The 20,264-nt window shown below is 44.0% G+C and overlaps 1 protein-coding gene across 4 annotated transcripts in view; it reads left to right on the plus strand.

Annotated features, from left to right (window-relative positions):
* Nucleotides 1-20,016, plus strand: part of slc26a11 (solute carrier family 26 member 11) — a 24,116-nt gene extending 4,100 nt beyond the window's left edge. For 2 of the 4 annotated variants that reach the window (XM_029689810.1, XM_029689809.1), the window contains 14 exons: nt 536-728; nt 1,159-1,244; nt 1,327-1,406; nt 3,665-3,807; nt 4,036-4,214; nt 4,637-4,709; nt 4,945-5,056; nt 5,395-5,450; nt 11,871-12,011; nt 12,151-12,278; nt 13,587-13,686; nt 13,804-13,937; nt 16,048-16,135; nt 16,730-17,639. In XM_029689810.1, coding sequence (XP_029545670.1) covers nt 536-728; nt 1,159-1,244; nt 1,327-1,406; nt 3,665-3,807; nt 4,036-4,214; nt 4,637-4,709; nt 4,945-5,056; nt 5,395-5,450; nt 11,871-12,011; nt 12,151-12,278; nt 13,587-13,686; nt 13,804-13,937; nt 16,048-16,135; nt 16,730-16,782 — 1,566 coding nt within the window. In that variant the 3' untranslated portion in view covers nt 16,783-17,639. Of the gene's footprint in view, nt 1-535; nt 729-1,158; nt 1,245-1,326; nt 1,407-3,664; nt 3,808-4,035; nt 4,215-4,636; nt 4,710-4,944; nt 5,057-5,394; nt 5,451-11,870; nt 12,012-12,150; nt 12,279-13,586; nt 13,687-13,803; nt 13,938-16,047; nt 17,640-19,709 lie in introns of those variants that run through there. The other 2 variants (XM_029689811.1, XM_029689812.1) reach the window with 2 other exon arrangements.
* The last annotated feature ends 248 nt before the right edge of the window (nt 20,017-20,264 follow it).

The raw sequence follows: 20,264 nt of genomic DNA on the forward strand, positions 1-20,264 counted from the left end.
TCGCTCTCTGTCTGTCTGTCTCGCTCTCTGTCTGTCTGTCTGTCTGTGTCAATTCAAGTGGTTTTATTGGCATGGGAATCATATGTTTACATTGCCAAAGCAAGTGAAATGGATAAACAAATGTGAAATAAAAACTAACAGTAAACATTACACTCACACATTTTCCAAAATAATAAAGACATTTCAAATGTCATGTTATGTCTATATACAGTGTTGAAGCGATGTGCAAATAGTTAAAGTACAAAATCGAAAATAAATAAATATGGGTTGTATTAACAATAGTGTTTGTTCTTCACTGGTTGCCCTTTTCTTGTGGCAAAAGGTCTCAAATCTTGCCGCTGTGATGGCCCACTGTGGTATTTCACCCAATAGATATGGGAGTTTATCAAAATTGGATTTGTTTTCAAATTCTTTGTTTATCTGTGTAATCTGAAGGAAATATGTGTCTCTCATATGGTTATACATTTGGGAGGAGATTAGGAAGTGCTCTCTCTCTCTCTACTTCCTTTAAGTCAAATTATCCCCCTCTCTACAGTATGGCTTGTACTCAGCCTTCATGGGTGGGTTCATCTATACGTTTCTGGGGACCTCCAAGGATGTAACCCTGGGTCCTACTGCCATCATGTCCCTGCTGTGTGCCTCCTACGTGGGGGGAGACCCGGTCCGAGCCGTCCTCCTCACCCTGCTCTGTGGAACCATACAGACCGCCATGGCTCTACTACGTCTGGGTAGGGGAGAATGTCTTCATAGTTCTGGTTCTAGATCACTTCTGGTTCTAGATCACCCTCATAGTTCTGGTTCTAGATCACCCTCGTAGTTCTGGTTCTAGATCAATGTCGTAGTCCTGGTTCTAGATCAACCTCGTAGTCCTGGTTCTAGATCAACCTCGTAGTCCTGGTTCTAGATCAACCTCGTAGTCCTGGTTCTAGATCAACCTCGTAGTCCTGGTTCTAGATCAATGTCGTAGCCCTGGTTATAGATCAACCTCGTAGTCCTGGTTCTAGATCAACCTCGTAGTCCTGGATCACCCTCATGGTTCTGGTTCTAGATCACCCTCGTAGTTCTGGATCATCATCATGTTCTGGTTCTGGATCACCCTCATGGTTCTGGTTCTAGATCATCCTCAAAGTTCTATTTCTAGATCATTTCTGCTTTCAGGATTTCTTCTGGACTTCATCTCCTTTCCGGTGATCAAAGGCTTCACCTGTGCTGCCGCGGTAACCATAGGCTTCGGTCAAGTCAAGGTGAGACACACACACACACACACACACACACACACCATCCCTGTGTGAGGACAGTGTTAATCCAGTGTTGTTTTGTCTCCAGAATGTGCTGGGACTGAAGGACATACCTCATGAGTTCTTCCTGCAGGTCTACTACACCTTCTACAGGATACCTGAGACCAGGTAGAGTAGAGGACTGGTCTACACCTTCTACAGGATACCTGAGACCAGGTAGAGTAGAGGACAGGTCTAGACCTTCTACAGGAAACCTGAGACCAGGTAGAGTAGAGGACAGGTCTACACCTTCTACAGGAAACCTGAGACCAGGTAGAGTAGAGGACAGGTCTACACCTTCTACAGGAAACCTGAGACCAGGTAGAGTAGAGGACTGGTCTACACCTTCTACAGGAAACCTGAGACCAGGTAGAGTAGAGGACTGGTCTACACCTTCTACAGGAAACCTGAGACCAGGTAGAGTAGAGTAGAGGACTGGTCTACACCTTCTACAGGAAACCTGAGACCAGGTAGAGTAGAGTAGAGGACTGGTCTACACCTTCTACAGGAAACCTGAGACCAGGTAGAGTAGAGGACTGGTCTACACCTTCTACAGGAAACCTGAGACCAGGTAGAGTAGAGGACAGGTCTACACCTTCTACAGGAAACCTGAGACCAGGTAGAGTAGAGGACAGGTCTACACCTTCTACAGGAAACCTGAGACCAGGTAGAGTAGAGGACTGGTCTACACCTTCTACAGGAAACCTGAGACCAGGTAGAGTAGAGGACAGGTCTACACCTTCTACAGGAAACCTGAGACCAGGTAGAGTAGAGGACAGGTCTACACCTTCTACAGGAAACCTGAGACCAGGTAGAGTAGACAGGTCTACACCTTCTACAGGAAACCTGAGACCAGGTAGAGAAGGCCTACAGTAGGCTACACTTGTGTGTGTGTGTGTGTGTGTGTGTGTGTGTGTGTGTGTAACATCGTTGTAACGTGTGTCTGTTTGTGTAACATCGTTGTAACGTGTGTCTGTTTGTGTAACATCGTTGTAACGTGTGTCTGTTTGTGTAACATCGTTGTAACGTGTGTCTGTTTGTGTAACATCGTTGTAACGTGTGTCTGTTTGTGTAACATCGTTGTAACGTGTGTCTGTTTGTGTAACATCGTTGTAACGTGTGTCTGTTTGTGTAACATCGTTGTAACGTGTGTCTGTTTGTGTAACATCGTTGTAACGTGTGTCTGTTGTTGTAACATCGTTGTAACGTGTGTCTGTTTGTGTAACATCGTTGTAACGTGTGTGTGTGTAATATTGTTGTAACGTGTGTGTGTGTAATATTGTTGTAACGTGTGTGTAATATTGTTGTAACGTGTGTGTAATATTGTTGTAACGTGTGTGTAATATTGTTGTAACGTGTGTGTAATATTGTTGTAACGTGTGTGTGTGTGTGTAATATTGTTGTAACGTGTGTGTGTGTGTGTAATATTGTTGTAACGTGTGTGTGTGTGTGTAATATTGTTGTAACGTGTGTGTGTGTGTGTAATATTGTTGTAACGTGTGTGTGTGTGTGTGTAATATTGTTTGTAACGTGTGTGTGTGTGTGTGTAATATTGTTGTAACGTGTGTGTGTGTGTAATATTGTTGTAAAGGTGTGTGGTGTGGGTACTCATTGTTGTTGTAACGTCGTGTGTGTGTGTGTGTTGTAATATTGTTGTAACGTGGTTGGTGTGTGTGTGTTGTAATATGTGTTGTAAACTGTGTGTGTGTGTGTGTAATATTGTTGTAACGTGTGTGTGTTTGTGTAACATCGTTGTAACGTGTGTGTGTAATATTGTTGTAACGTGTGTGTAATATCGTTGTAGAGTGTGTGTGTGTAATATCATTGTAACGTGTGTGTGTGTAACGTGTGTGTGTGTAATATTGTTGTAATGTGTGTGTAATATTGTTGTAATGTGTGTGTAATATTGTTGTAACGTGTGTGTAATATTGTTGTAATGTGTGTGTAATATTGTTGTAGTGTGTGTGTGTAATATTGTTGTAGTGTGTGTGTGTGTGTGTGTGTGTGTGTAATATCGTTGTAGTGTGTGTGTGTGTGTGTGTAATATTGTTGTAGTGTGTGTGTGTGTGTGTGTAATATTGTTGTAGTGTGTGTGTGTGTGTGTGTGTAATATTGTTGTAGTGTGTGTGTGTGTGTGTGTGTAATATTGTTGTATGTGTGTGTGTGTGTGTGTGTGTGTAATATTGTTGTAGTGTGTGTGTGTGTGTGTGTAATATTGTTGTAGTGTGTGATATTGTTGTAGTGTGTGTGTGTGTGTGATATTGTTGTAGTGTGTGTGTGTGATATTGTTGTAGTGTGTGTGTGTGATATTGTTGTAGTGTGTGTGTAAGATCGTTGTTGTAGTGTGTGTGTGTGTGTAATATCGTTGTGTGTGTGTGTGTGTGTAGGATAGGAGATGTGGTTCTAGGTCTGCTGTGTCTGTATCTGCTGGTGATGTTGCAGTGGATGAAGAGTACCCTAGAACCCCCGTCAGAACAGGACACCCCCCTCACCAGGGCTGCTCACAGTCTGGTCTGGGGCATCGCTACCGGTCAGTACCTGGGGGGGGTGTAATATCGTTGTAGAGTGTGTGTGTGTAACGTGTGTGTGTGTGTGTGTGTAATATTGTTGTAATGTGTGTGTGTAATATTGTTGTAATATTGTTGTAATGTGTGTGTAATGTTGTTGTTGTAATGTGTGTGTGTGTGTGTGTGTGTGTGTGTGTGTGTGAGAGAGAGAGAGAGAGGGAGAGTATAATGTGTGTGTCTCCCCACCTCAGTGCGTAATGCGTTGGTCGTAGTGGCGGCGTCCTTCGTGGCGTTCTCATGGAACGCGTTTGGCTCACCGGTCTTCACCATTACCGGGAAAACGTCCCAGGGCCTACCGCCATTCAGAGCCCCTCCCCTCTCCGAGACCACGCCCAACGGTACCAGCATCAGCTTCGGAGAGATCGTAGAGGTGAGTGACGGGGGAGACGGACCAATAGGGATACAGAGTTGGTGAGTGACAGGGGGACAGACCAATGGGGATACAGAGTGGGGGAGTGACAGGGGGATGGACCAATTTGGATACAGAGTTGACACTGGAGAGTGGGTGTCAGCCAATTATATTACGGAATTTAGTTATTACCGTTGGGGAGAGTGAGCTGAACCAATGATATTACAGTATTGAGTTGTTAGTGTTGAGTTGTCACAGTATTGTGTTTTCCAATTAGGTTACAGTGAAAAGTAACAAGTAGCTATTACAGCAAAGGTCCCCAGTCGCTCTTGGTCAGTATGTTAAGCCAATCAGGGAACAGTAATTAGTCATTAGAACCCTGTTGTCCAATCACATCTCAGATATGAGTGATTGAAAACCCCTTCTGACCAATCTCGTGGCAGGATTTTGGAGGAGGGCTGGCTGTCATCCCCTTCATGGGAGTACTGGAGAGTATTGCCATCGCTAAAGCCTTCGGTGAGAGCCTTCTGTGTGTGTGTGTGTGTGTGTGTGTGTGTGTCTTTCTGCCATGTTACTGGTGTGCTCTTTCTGTACCAACTTGTGTTGCTAAATGTTTATTTGACCAAAGAAGTCACATTGAGGATGGAATATCTAAAGAATCTTGCATAATTATTCTGTTTCTCTATCTTCTTTGCTGTTAAGTGAGTTTAAATGCACTTTGAATAAAGTTTGATTTGATTTGAATCCCCAGCCAGTCAGAATGACTATAGGATCGATGCCAACCAGGAACTGTTTGCTATTGGTCTAACCAACATCATGGGATCCTTCGTCTCAGCCTATCCGGTCACAGGAAGCTTCGGAAGGTGTGTGTGCATTAGTGTTGCCATGACACCAGTATGGCATTACTAGGAAGTAAGGAAACACAACATGAAGCGGACTGAAGCTCTTGAAACAGTCCTAATGTTTGAAACAGCCTGATGTTGTCGCCCAGAATCACATTTGTTTATTTTGCAAGTTATAGCACACAATATGTTACAAAAGTAGGTTTTAAAGGAGTTTAGTCTGCTTCGGGTTTTATTTTTTGCCATGGAAAATCTGGTATCGGAGTGTCACGATACTGACATCACTAATGTGCGTTTGTTTCCTGTGTATTTTGTGTTTGTGTGTTATACACGCTAATGTATAATCTACCCATGTTCAGGACTGCAGTGAACTCCCAGACAGGGGTGTGTACACCAGCCGGAGGTATAGTCACTGGTAAGACAGAATTTACTACAAATCTCCCTTCCATTTCTCTCCCTTTCTCTCTCTCTCTCTCTCCTATCCATCCATCTCTCTCTCTCTTTCTTTCTCTCTCTCTCTGTACTGTACTGCAATGTTGTTGTAGTATTGTACTGTACAGTCGTGGCCAAAAGTCTTGAATGACACAAATATTAATTTCCACAAAGTTTGCTGCTTCAGTGTCTTTAGATATTTTTGTCAGATGTTACTATGGAATACAGAAGTATAATTACAAGCATTTCATAAGTGTCAAAGGTTTTTATTGACAATTACATGAAGTTGATGCAAAGAGTCAATATTTGCAGTGTTGACCCTTCTTTTTCAAGACCACTGCAGTCCGCCCTGGCATGCTGTCAATTAACCTCTCTAGGGAAGGTAGGACGAAATCGTCCCACCTACTCAACAGCCAGTGGAATCCTGTGGCGCGTTATTCAAATACCTTAGAAATGCTATTACTTCAATTTCTCAAACATATGACTATTTCACACCATTTTAAAGACAAGACTCTCGTTAATTAATCTAACCACACTGTCCGATTTCAAAAAGGCTTTACAACGAAAGCAAAACATTAGATTATGTCAGCAGAGTACCCAGCCAGAAATAATCAGACACCCATTTTTCAAGCTAGCATATAATGTCACATAAACCCAAACCACAGCTAAATGCAGCACTAACCTTTGATGATCTTCATCAGATGACAATCTTAGGACATTATGTTATACAATACATGCATGTTTTGTTCAATCAAGTTCATATTTATATCAAAAACCAGCTTTTTACATTAGCATGTGACATTCAGAACTAGCATACCCCCCGCAAACTTCCGGTGAATTTACTAAATTACTCACGATAAACGTTCACAAAAAACATAACAATTATTTTAAGAATTATAGATACAGAACTCCTCTATGCACTCGCTATGTCCGATTTTAAAATAGCTTTTCGGTGAAAGCACATTTTGCAGTATTCTAAGTAGATAGCCCGGCATCACAGGGCTAGCTATTTAGACACCCACCAAGTTTAGCCCTCACCAAAGTCAGATTTACTATAATAAAAATGTTATTACCTTTGCTGTTCTTCGTCAGAATGCACTCCCAGGACTTCTACTTCAATAACAAATGTTGGTTTGGTTCAAAATAATCCATAGTTATATCCAAATAGCGGCGTTTTGTTCGTGCGTTCAAGACACTATCCGAAAGGGTAAAGAAGGGTGACGCGCCCGACGCATTTCGTGACAAAAAAATTCTAAATATTCCATTACCGTACTTCGAAGCATGTCAACCGCTGTTTAAAATCAATTTTTATGCCATTTTTCTCGTAAAAAAAGCGATAATATTCCGACCGGGAATCTGTGTTTTAGTACAAAGAGAGAGAAAATAAAAACATGGGATCCCCTCGTGCACGTGCCTCAGTCTTATTGTCCTCTGATAGACCACTTACCAAAGGCGCTAATGTTTTTCAGCCAGGGGCTGCCTCGACATCATTCAGCTTTTTCCCGGGTTCTGAGAGCCTATGGGAGCCGTAGGAAGTGTCACGTTACAGCAAAGATCCTAAGTTTTCAATAAAAAGAGTCAAGAAGCTCAAGGAATGGTCAGAGAGGGCACTTCCTGTACAGAATCTTCTCAGGTTTTTGCCTGCCATATGAGTTCTGTTATACTCACAGACACCATTCAAACAGTTTTAGAAACTTTAGGGTGTTTTCTATCCAAAGCCAATAATTATATGCATATTCTAGTTTCTGGGCAGTAGTAATAACCAGATTAAATCGGGTACGTTTTTTTTATCCGGCCGTGTAAATACTGCCCCCTAGCCCTAACAGGTTAACTTCTGTGCCACATCCTGACTGATGGCAGCCCATTCTTGCATAATCAATGCTTGGAGTTTGTCAGAATTTGTGGGTTTTTGTTTGTCCACCCGCCTCTTGAGGATTGACCACAAGTTCTCAATGGGATTAAGGTCTGGGGAGTTTCCTGGCCCTGGACCCAAAATATCGATGTTTTGTTCCCCGAGCCACTTAGTTATCACTTTTGCCTTATGGCAAGGTGCTCCATCATGCTGGAAAAGGTATTGTTCGTCACCAAACTGTTCCTGGATGGTTGGGAGAAGTTGCTCTCGGAGGATGTGTTGGTACCATTCTTTATTCATGGCTGTGTTCTTAGGCAAAATTGTGAGTGAGCCCACTCCCTTGGCTGAAAAGCAACCCCACACATGAATGGTCTCCGGATGCTTTACTGTTGGCATGACACAGGACTGATGGTAGCGCTCACCTTGTCTTCTCCGGACAATCTTTTTTCCGGATGCCCCAAAGGGGATTCATCAGAGAAAATGACTTTACCCCAGTCCTCAGCAGTCCAATCCCTGTACCGTTTGCAGAATATCAGTCTGTCCCTGATGTTTTTCCTGGAGAAAGTGGCTTCTTTGCTGCCCTTCTTGACACCAGGCCATCCTCCAAAAGTCTTCGCCTCACTGTGCGTGCAGATGCACTCACCTGCCTGCCTGCTGCCATTCCTGAGCAAGCTCTGTACTGGTGGTGCCCCGATCCCGCAGCTGAATCAACTTTAGGAGACGGTCCTGGCGCTTGCTGGACTTTCTTGGGCGCCCTGAAGCCTTCTTCACAACAATTAAACCGCTCTCCTTGAAGTTCTTGATGATCCGATAAATGGTTGATTTAGGTGCAATCTTACTGGCAGCAATATCCTTGCCCGTGAAGCCCTTTTTGTGCAAAGCAATGATGACGGCACGTGTTTTCTTGCAGGTACCCATGGTAAACAGAGGAAGAACGATGATTCCAAGCACCACCCTCCTTTTGAAGCTTCCAGTCTGTTATTCGAACTCAATCAGCATGACAGAGTGATCTCCAGCCTTGTCCTCGTCAACACTCACACCTGTGTTAACCTGTCTGGGAACCTGGGACGCTTGCGTCCCACCCTAGTCAACAGCCAGTGGAATCGCGTCACGCGAAATACAAATACCTCATAAATGCTATAACTTAAATTTCTCAAACATATGACTATTTTACACCATTTTATAGATACACCTCTCCTGAATCGAACCACGTTGTCCGATTTTCAAAAAGGCTTTACAGCAAAAGCAAAACATTAGATTATGTTAGGAGAGTACCCTGCCAAAAATAATAACACTGCCATTTTCAAAGCAACTAGCATGCATCACAAATACCCAAAACACAGCTAAATGCAGCACTAATCTTTGACAATCTTCATCAGATGACACTCCTAGGACATCATGTTACACAATACATGCATTTTTTTTGTTCGATAAAGTTCATATTTATATATAAAAAACAGCATTTTACATTGGCCCGTGACGTTCAGAAAATATTTTCCCTCAAATGCTTCCGGTGAATCAGCACTACAATTTACAAAATTACTATTCGAAAACATTGTTAAAATTTTATATTGTCATTCAAAGAATTATAGATTAACATCTCGTGAATGCAACCGCATTGCCAGATTTAACTTCTTGGGGCTATGTGGGACGTTAGCGTGCCCCCCGTGGCGCACCCTATCAACAGCAGGTGCATTTCAAGAGCGGCAAATTTGAAACCAAATAAATGTCAAAATTCAAATTTCTCAAACATACAACTAACTTACAGCCTTTGAAAGATAAACATCTCCTTAATCTAACCACGTTTTCCGATTTCAAAAAGGTTTTACGGGGAAAGCATAAAGTTAGGTTATGTTAGGAGAGTACATTGACAATAGCTGTGTGTAGTGTATTGTCGATTCAAAGACAGGCGTCACCAAAACCATAAAATCAGGTAAAATTATGCACTAACCTTTTACAATCTCCATCAGATGACACTCCTAGGACATTATGTTAGACAATGCATGCATTTTTAGTTCTATCAAGTTCATATTTATATCTAAAAACAGCGTTTTACTATGGCGTTGATGTTCAGGAAATCGTTTCCCTCCAATACCGGCAGTCAAGTCATGACAACAAAATAATTAATTAATATTAGAAAACATTGGTAAAATATTATATTGTCATTCTAAGAATTATAGATTTACATCTCTTGAACGCAATGGACTTGCCAGATTTAAAATTAACCTTACTGGGAAATCACACTTTGCAATAATCTGAGCACTGCGCCAGAAAAATACGCATTGCGATACAGACTAACCGCCATGTTGGAGAGATCTAAAATCGAAAATACTATGTAAATAATCCATTACCTTTGATTCTCTTCATCAGATGTCACTTCCAAAGAATCCCAGGTCCATAACGAATGTAGTTTTGTTCAAAAAAGCTCATCATTTATGTCCAAAAACCTCCGTGTTGTAGCACATGATCTAAGCCAGCCGGACTTAACTTCACATCACGAACGGAAAAAATATATTTACGTTCGTTCAAACATGTCAAACGTTGTATCGCATAAATCATTAGGGCCTTTTTTAACCAGAACATGAATAAAATTCAAGGCGGACCATTGGGTTCTCTTTTAAAACGTTTCGGAATGAGAGTACCCACCATCAACTCGCACGCCAGGTGTCTAATGGGCCATCGCCGTTCCAAAGCTCTTCTTCAGTCAGATCTCACTGTAGAAGACTCAAAACACTTTGTAAAGGCTGGGGACATCTTGTGGAAGCAATAGGAAGTGCCAAAACATTCCTCACCCCCTTTGTTTTTCAATGGCATAGGCTCAAAGTCAATTCAACACATCAGGTATCCACTTCCTGTCAGAATCTGTCTCAGGGTTTTGCCTGCCAAATGAGTTCTGTTATACTCAGACACCATTCAAACAGTTTTAGAAACTTTAGGGTGTTTTCTATCCAAACCTGAACAATAATATGCATATTCTAGCTTCTGAGTTGGTGTAATAGGCAGTTAAAAATGGGCACATATTTTTTCAAAAAATTCTCAATACTGCCCCCTATACCCTAACAGGTTAAAAATAACTTTACTGGGAAATCACACTTTGCAATAAACGAGGTGCTATGCTCAGAAAAATAGGCTAGGCGATACAGGTTAGCGCCATCTTGGAACCATCTAAAATCAAATATACTATTGTAAATATTCCCTTACCTTTGATTATCTTCATCAGAAGGCACTTCCAGGTATCCCAGGTCCACAACAAATGTAGTTTTGTTTGAAAAAGTTAATAATTTATGTCCCAATAGCTCCTTCTTGTTAGCGCGTTCCGAAGGCTACTCATAATGTACTGAAGCGCGCGGGACTTGTCGTCACGAATGTGCAAAAAATATATATTTACGTTCGTTCAAACATGTCAAACGTTGCATAACATAAATCTTTAGGACCTTTTTCAATCAGAGCTTCAATAATATTCAAGGCGGACATTGCATTGTCTTACTAAACGTTTCGGAACAAGAGGGTACCCACGGGCGCCCGCGTCATAGTAGTAATGGCCCTCCCCCTATGACCAGCTTTCCAGGCCTCTCGTTCGGGCAGTTTTTACCGGAGAAGAGTCAAAACACTTTGTAAAGACTGTTGACATCTAGTGGAAGCCTTAGGAAGTGCTAAATGAATCCTAACTCACGGTGTGTTTCATAGGCAAAGTGTTGAAGGTGATTCCACAAATCAGATTTCCACTTCCTGCATGGAATCTTCTCAGGTTTTGGCCTGCCATATGAGTTCTGTTATACTCAGACACCATTCAAACAGTTTTAGAAACTTTAGTGTTTTCTATCCAAATCTACTAATTATATGCATATTCTAGTTACTGGGCAGGAGTAGTAACCAGATTAAATCGGGTACGTTTTTTTATCCGGCCGTGCAAATACTGCCCCCTAGCCCCAACAAGTTAACGAGAGAATCACTGACATGATGTCAGCTGGTCCTTTTGTGGCAGGGCTGAAATGCAGTGGAAATGTTTTTTGGGGATTCAGTTCATTTGCATGGCAAAGAGGGACTTTGCAATTCATCTGATCACTCTTCATAACATTCTGGAGTATATGCAAATTGCCATCATACAAACTGAGGCAGCAGACTTTGTGAAAATTAATATTTGCGTCATTCTCAACTTTTGGCCACGATTGTAGACTAGTAGTATAGTTTACTGTATAATACTGCAGTACACTGTAATTATTGTGTAGTGTCTGACGCCCACTGGTGTTGAGGTGTGGTATTGTGTAGTAGTTAGTATACTGTAATTAATGTGTGGTATCTGTCTGGTGTTGTGGTAGTGTATTGTGTAGTCGTTGTGTAGCCTTCCCTGTAGCTCAGTTGGTAGAGCATGGTGTTTGCAACACCAGGGTTGTGGGTTCGATTCCCACGGGGGGCCAGCACAGAAAAAAAAAAAATTTATGAAATGTATGCATTCACTACTGTAAGTCGCTCTGGATAAGAGCGTCTGCTAAATGACGTAAATATCGTTAGTATACTGTAATTAATGTGTGGTATCTGTCTGGTGTTGAGGTGTGGTAGTGCTGTTGTCCCTGGCCTTCCTGATGCCAGCATTCTACTACATCCCGAAAGCCTCTCTGGCAGCAGTCATCATCTGTGCTGTGGTTCCCATGGTCGACTACCGTGTCGTCATACAGTTCTGGAGGATACGCAGTAAGTAGTGTGTGTGTTTTTAAATCGGTTTGTATGTGTTTGTCTCTCAGTTTTTACATATTTGTGTGTTTCAAATCTATGTGTGTGTTTTCAAATCTGTGTGTGTGTGTGTGTGTGTGTGTGTGTGTGTGTGTCTCAGAGCTTGACCTGGTGCCGTTCCTGACCACCTTCCTGTTGAGTTTCTGGGAGGTGCAGTACGGCATTGTGGGAGGTGTAGTTGTTTCTGGACTCATGCTGCTCTACAATGTAGCCAGGCCCAGCATAAAGGTAGTGTGTGTGTGTGTGTGTGCGCGCGCGCGCATGTGTGCATGCATTCATTTGCGTGTGTGTGTTCTCTCTGTGTGTACAGGTGTGTGTGTGTGGCAGGTGTAACAGGTCTGTGTGTGTGTAACAGGTGTGTGTGTGTGTGTGTGTGTGTGTGTGTGTTCTCTCTCTGTGTGTGTGTGTGTAACAGGTGTGTGTTCTCTCTGTGTACGTGTGTGTGTGTGTAACAGGTGTGTGTTCTCTCTGTGTACAGGTGTGTGTGTGTGTGTGTAACAGGTGTGTGTTCTCTCTGTGTACAGGTGTGTGTGTGTGTGTGTGTAACAGGTGTGTGTTCTCTCTGTGTACAGGTGTGTGTGTGTGTGTGTAACAGGTGTGTGTTCTCTCTGTGTACAGGTGTGTGTGTGTGTGTGTAACAGGTGTGTGTTCTCTCTGTGTACAGGTGTGTGTGTGTGTGTGTAACAGGTGTGTGTTCTCTCTGTGTACAGGTGTGTGTGTGTGTGTGTGTGTGTGTGTGTGTGTGTGTGTGTGGTGTTGTGTGTGTGGTAACAGTGTGTGTTCTCTCTGTGTACAGGTGTGTGTGTGTGTGTGTGTGTGTGTAACAGGTGTGTGTTCTCTCTGTGTACAGGTGTGTGTGTGTGTGTGTAACAGGTGTGTGTTCTCTCTGTGTACAGGTGTGTGTGTGTGTGTGTAACAGGTGTGTGTTCTCTCTGTGTACAGGTGTGTGTGTGTGTGTGTGTGTAACAGGTGTGTGTTCTCTCTGTGTACAGGTGTGTGTGTGTGTGTGTGTGTGTGTGTGTGTGTGTAACAGGTGTGTGTTCTCTCTGTGTACAGGTGTGTGTGTGTGTGTGTGTGTAACAGGTGTGTGTTCTCTCTGTGTACAGGTGTGTGTGTGTGTGTGTGTGTGTGTGTGTGTGTGTAACAGGTGTGTGTTCTCTCTGTGTACAGGTGTGTGTGTGTGTGTGTGTGTAACAGGTGTGTGTTCTCTCTGTGTACAGGTGTGTGTGTGTGTGTGTAACAGGTGTGTGTTCTCTCTGTGTACAGGTGTGTGTGTGTGTGTGTGTAACAGGTGTGTGTTCTCTCTGTGTACAGGTGTGTGTGTGTGTGTGTGTGTAACAGGTGTGTGTTCTCTCTGTGTACAGGTGTGTGTGTGTGTGTGTGTAACAGGTGTGTGTTCTCTCTGTGTACGTGTGTGTGTGTGTGTGTGTGTGTAACAGGTGTGTGTTCTCTCTGTGTACGTGTGTGTGTGTGTGTGTGTGTGTGTGTGTGTGTGTGTGTGTGTGTAACAGGTGTGTGTTCTCTCTGTGTGTACAGGTGTGTGATCATGGTGTTCTGGTGATGGAGTTAGATAGTGGACTTAGTTTCCCCTCGACAGAGTACCTCAACACTGTCCTATACACTCAGGCACTACAGGGTAAGAGAATGTGTATTCTGGAATGCTGGAACATTGTTAATGTGGGAGGCAATCCGTCTGCCTAGGGAGACTAATCTGTCCTCCCCCTCTCCTCTCCCCCCTCCCTGTCTCCCTCAGCCTCTCCTCCTAGGTCAGTGGTCCTGGACTGTCATCATGTCAATACTGTAGACTATACAGTTGTCAACGAGCTCAGGGACCTGCTACGACAGTTCAAACTACGAGGGGTCGGACTCATCTTCTCTGGCCTGCAGGTACTGACTGACTGACTGACTGACTGGGTGTGTTCTGGCCTGCAGGTACTGACTGACTGGGTGTGTTCTGGCCTGCAGGTACTGACTGACTGACTGGGTGTGTTCTGGCCTGCAGGTACCGACTGACTGACTGGGTGTGTTCTGGCCTGCAGGTACTGACTGACTGGGTGTGTTCTGGCCTGCAAGTACTGACTGACTGACTGACTGGGTGTGCTCTGGCCTGCAGGTACTGACTGACTGACTGGGTGTGCTCTGGCCTGCAGGTACTGACTGACTGACTGGGTGTGCTCTGGCCTGCAAGTACTTACTGACTGACTGACTGACTGGGTGTGCTCTGGCCTGCAGGTACTGACTGACTGACTGGGTGTGCTCTGGCCTGCAGGTACTGACTGACTGACTGACTGGGTGTGCTCTGGCCTGCAGGTACTGACTGACTGACTGACTGACTGGGTGTGCTCTGGCCTGCAGGTACTGACTGACTGACTGACTGACTGGGTGTGTTCTGGCCTGCAGATAATAACTGACTGACTGACTGACTGGGTGTGTTCTGGCCTGCAGGTACCGACTGACCGACCGACTGACCGACCGACTGACCGACTGACTGACTGACTGACTGACTGACTGACTGGGTGTGTTCTGGCCTGCAGATAATGACTGACTGACTGACTGACTGACTGACTGACTGACTGACTGACTGACTGACTGACTGACTGGGTGTGTTCTGGCCTGCAGGTACTGACTGACTGACTGACTGGATGTGTTCTGGCCTGCAGGTACTGACTGGGTGTGTTCTGGCCTGCAGGTACTGACTGACTGGGTGTGTTCTGGCCTGCAGGTACTGACTGACTGACTGACTGGGTGTGTTCTGGCCTGCAGGTACTGACTGACTGACTGACTGGGTGTGTTCTGGCCTGCAGGTACTGACTGACTGACTGACTGACTGACTGGGTGTGTTCTGGCCTGACTGACTGACTGACTGACTGACTGACTGACTGACTGACTGGGTGTGTTCTGGCCTGCAGGTACTGACTGACTGACTGGGTGTGCTCTGGCCTGCAGGTACTGACTGACTGACTGGGTGTGTTCTGGCCTGCAGATAATGACTGACTGACTGACTGACTGACTGGGTGTGTTCTGGCCTGCAGATACTGACTGACTGACTGGGTGTGTTCTGGCCTGCAGATAATGACTGACTGACTGACTGACTGACTGGGTGTGTTCTGGCCTGCAGGTACCGACTGACTGACTGACTGACTGACTGGGTGTGTTCTGGCCTGCAGATAATGACTGACTGACTGGGTGTGTTCTGGCCTGCAGGTACCGACTGACCGACTGACCGACTGACTGACTGACTGGGTGTGTTCTGGCCTGCAGATAATGACTGACTGACTGACTGACTGACTGACTGACTGACTGGGTGTGTTCTGGCCTGCAGGTACTGACTGACTGGGTGTGTTCTGGCCTGCAGGTACTGACTGACTGACTGACTGGGTGTGTTCTGGCCTGCAGGTACTGACTGGCTGACTGGGTGTGCTCTGGCCTGCAGGTACTGACTGACTGACTGGGTGTGTTCTGGCCTGCAGGTACTGACTGACTGACTGGGTGTGTTCTGGCCTGCAGGTACTGACTGACTGACTGGGTGTGTTCTGGCCTGCAGGTACTGACTGACTGACTGACTCGATGTGTTCTGGCCTGCAGGTACTGACTGACTGACTGACTGACTGATGTGTTCTGGCCTGCAGGTACTGACTGACTGACTGACTCGATGTGTTCTGGCCTGCAGGTACTGACTGACTCGATGTGTTCTGGCCTGCAGGTACTGACTGACTGACTGACTGATGTGTTCTGGCCTGCAGGTACTGACTGACTGACTGACTGACTGGGTGTGCTCTGGCCTGCAGGTACTGACTGACTGACTGACTGGTTGTGCTCTGGCCTGCAGGTACTGACTGACTGACTGACTGGATGTGTTCTGGCCTGCAGGTACTGACTGACTGACTGGGTGTGTTCTGGCCTGCAGGTACTGACTGGTTGATTGGTTGACTACCAATGATGAAGTATAATCAGACTGATTGCATCTCTCTCTCTCTTCACTCTGTCTCTCTCTCAGTATTCGGTCTTGGAGGTCCTGTTGGCAGCAGATCTGCCGGATCTTAGACACACCGCCAGTGTGGAGGCGGCACTAACCATCCTATCGGGTAACACTCAGTGACTGACACCACAACCAACAAATCACGGACGAGAACAGTGATATATATATTTTTTTATGCTGTCCTGAACCAATCCCTGCTGAGTGCAGCAATTACACTCGAGTCAACGGACCCTGACACTGAAATCAGAATGATTGGTATGGATCTGGACCAATCAGGGTACAGCGGTGGCCATGAATGTCCCTCCCCCTCACCCATTGATTGGCTGTCAAGCAGTTGACAGGTTGTCAACCCCCTTTTTTTTTAACCAAGTATGAGAACCGATCTCTTATGCTTTTCCACTTTGAATATGCTGCTGTGTGATCGGTTTCATAATGTAGCTTTTATAATGACTTTTATGTTGTTGAAGTTATCTGTAGACACTGATCAAGTCTAGAGTAGGTTTTGTGGTTTCTTTCACTAATGGACATTTGAATGTCTCTGTGTGCAGTTTGAAGTTAGTTGAAGGTAGTTTCTGGCCCATTGCTAACTAGCGTTAGCACAATGACTGGAAGTTTCCAGGAACAGCTAGAACACACACACACACTACCTTTTATCCTGGGTCTGTTTTAACACGTTTGCTCTGTGTGTTAACCCCTTCAGAGCCAACGTACACAGAGGAACAGGAGGAGGGGAAATCACTTCTCAGGAAGTGATGTAAGGAAAGAAGCCCCACCCCCTCAGCACTTAACTTCCTGTTTGTGTTCCAAATCAAAATTCCAAATCCTTTCCAGGCCCCTACCCCAGTGTGTCCCAATCCTGGTCCTGCGGACCCTAAGGGGGGCACATTTTTGTTTTTGCACTCACAAACCTGACTCAACCAAATGCTTGATAAGTTGATTCGTTGAATTAAGCGAAAAACAAAACATGTGCACCGCCTTGGGTCCCCTGGACCAGGATTGGGAAACCCTTGTCACCTGAGTCAGTGTCTGTGTGTGGATAGGTGTAAGCAATATGGAGGAAATAGCACTTATCCTGTCCAAAGAGATATTACTGTATGTCTAATACCTATCTAATGTTTTGATTTGATTTACATAGGCGTTAGAGCTCTATCTGGTATAGGACGTGTCAAATATTCTTAGACTGGGGAGATACTGACACTATTGCAACTTTGGTTTTAAATGTTCTTCTTATACACATTAATACATATAATATATTATATACATTGCTTGATCAATTATTGATCCCTTTCAAATTGATCAATTGTGCTTTATTGGTTGCCTCTATTGGATGAGTAGTTGTGTGTATTTACCTGTACGATCATGACCATAAGAAGAAAATCACATTCCAAATAGTTTTTGATACGTGATCAAGTGCCTTGCATATGTCCTGCCCTTAATTCAATTATTATAATTTTTTTAACACTTTTAAACTTTTTAATTCTTACTTAGAAATGTATTTGATAAAACTGACGATTTGTATACAGCTCCAAACTTAATGTATGCAGTGAATTAACCAGTGGTGTAAAGTACTTAAGTAAAGATGCCCAAATACAACTTCAGTAGTACTTTAAAGTATCTGTACTTTACTATTTATATTTTTGACAACTTTTACTTTTACTCCACTACATTCCTAAAGAAAATAATGTACTTTTTACTCCATACATTTTCCCTGACACACAGAAGTACTCGTTACATTTTGAGTACTTAACAGGACAGGAAAACGGTTCAATTCACACACCTGGTCATCTCTACTGCCTCTGATCTGGAGGACTCACGAAACACTAATTCTTCATTTGTAAATGATGTCTGGGTGTTGGAGTGTGCCCCTGGCTAGCTGTAAATAAATAAAAAAACAAGAAAATTGTGCTGTTTGGATTGCCTAATAGAAGTAATTTGAAATTATTTATACTTCTACTTTTAAACTTAAGTATATTTTTGTAATTACATTTGATACTTAAGTGTATTTAAAACCAAATACTTTGACTTTTACTCAAGGAGTATTTTACTGGGTGACTCACTTTTACTTGAGTAATTTTCTATTAAGGTATGAATGCGCACTATGGTGCACGAGCGGTGTGGTCAGCATGTAACATGTGCGAGCGTTACAAAATAAATGTACACATACATCTAATTCAATCATTGCACCCACACTGCTTGCGCGAGTCAATGAGCGTCTGCGTAGCCAGGCGCTAAAATAGAACTTGATTCTATTTGTCACGCTTGATGTGCTGCAAGTCCCGCCTCTCCCATCTCATTGGTTTTTAGGAGCATATACCCACGTGGGTGATTGAAAGATGAACTGAGTTCCACACTCCAGTCCAGTTGGTGGTGGTAATGCACCTTAAAGTTGGTTGCAAACTGCCATATAAAGTCCAAAGAAGAAGCCTGAAGGAGTTTCTAGAAATCTCTCCTAACTCGGTTTAGCCTTTTATCTGTGGATTAATTGTCAGAGTAGAGGACCTTGTGCATTTCAGGTAAGATAACAACCCAATGTTTATAACCCAGGACAAATTAGCTAGCAACAGCAAGCTAGCTAAATTTGACCTGTCCCCAAATTAATCTAGTTGGTTCAGAGTTTGTTTTGGTATTTCAACCTGCGTCTCCTGATTGCATCTGGTGTGGGTGGACAAAATCAATACTCTGTGAATGGGGGCATTGTCATGCTGAAACAGGAAATGGCTTTCCCCAAACTGTTGCCACAAAGTTGAAAGCACAGAATTGTCTAGAATGTCATTGTATGCTATAGTTCCAGTGAAGGGAAATCTTAACGCTAAGGGGCCTAGCCCGAACCATGAAAAACAGACCGAGACCATTATTCCTCCTCCACCAAACTTTACAGTTGGCACAATGCATTGGGTCAGGTAGCGTTCTCCTGGCATATGCCAAACCCAGATTCGTCCGTTGGACTGCCAGATGGTGAAGCGTGATTCATTACTCCAGAGAACGCGTTTCCACTGCTCCAGAGTCCAATGGTGGCGAGCTTTACACCACTCCAGCCGATGCTTGGCATTCCGCATGGGGATCTTAGGATTGTGTGCGGCTGCTCTGCTATTTCATGAAGCTCCTGAGGAACAGTTCTTGTGCTGACGTTGCTTCCAGAGACAGTTTGGAACTCAGTGAGTGTTGCAACCGAGGACAGACGATTTTTACGCGCTACGCCCTTCAGCACTCAGGGGTCTCGTTCTGTGAGCTTGTGTGGCCTACCACTTCGCGGCTGAGCCGTTGTTGCTCCTAGATGTTTCCACTTAACAATAACAGCACTTACAGTTGACCGGGACAGCTCTAGCAGGGAAGAAATTTGACAAACTGACTTGTTGGAAAGGTGGCATCCTATGACACAGGTGGCCACGTTGTAAGTCACTGAGCTCTTCAGTAAGGCCACTCTACTCCCAATGTTTGTCTATGGAGATTGCATGGTTGTGTGCAAAATGTTATACACTTGTCAGCAGCAGGTGTGGCTGAAATAACCAAATCCACTAAGGGTTCTGACGTTATGTCTAAGAGAAAGAGTCCATAAATTAACCAATACAGTTCAAGGCTGGTCTGATACAATGTGAGTTGGTGCTGTTTTCTCAAGTGTTTATCACCGTAAGCAACATAGACCCAGGTGTAAATTAATAAAACTTCTGTGTTGTTACCAGAGGGATCCAGAACCAACTGAGCCTGACGTCCATGTATAGACCAATCACCAGTTGTGACTCCCAATCACGGCCGGTTGTGATACAGCCTGGAATCGAACCAGGGTCTGTAGTGACACCTCTAGCACTGAGATGCAGTGCCTAAGACCGCTGTGCCACTCGGGAGCCCTGGATTCAGTACAACAGACTCACATAACTTACTGCTGTTCATGATTGTGCACATTCACACACTTTTTTTAACAGTGTCTGTTTTGGGGTTGAAAATGTGCTCACTTTCTCTCTAATGTTAATAAAAAAACATGGTCAGACAGATTTGTTATGTTACTGAACTTTAGGAGTCAACAGCTACCAAACAAGGTTATGTCTAACTAGTGTGGTAGCAATTCTATAGAAAAAGAGAGACTGCAGATTCCTCTTACAACGACTTTATTATAAGATTTGCACAAATGAAGCAATCAACCATTACCAAGAACGGTTTAGAGTTGAAAGCTTAACAAACATAGTCGGGTCTTTTTTTTTTGAGAGAGAAAAAGTACAACCTCTTGTCTACGTGGCAAC

The sequence above is a fragment of the Salmo trutta genome, chromosome 14 (genome assembly GCF_901001165.1).
Source record: "Salmo trutta chromosome 14, fSalTru1.1, whole genome shotgun sequence".
NCBI classification, from domain to species: Eukaryota; Metazoa; Chordata; class Actinopteri; order Salmoniformes; family Salmonidae; genus Salmo; species Salmo trutta.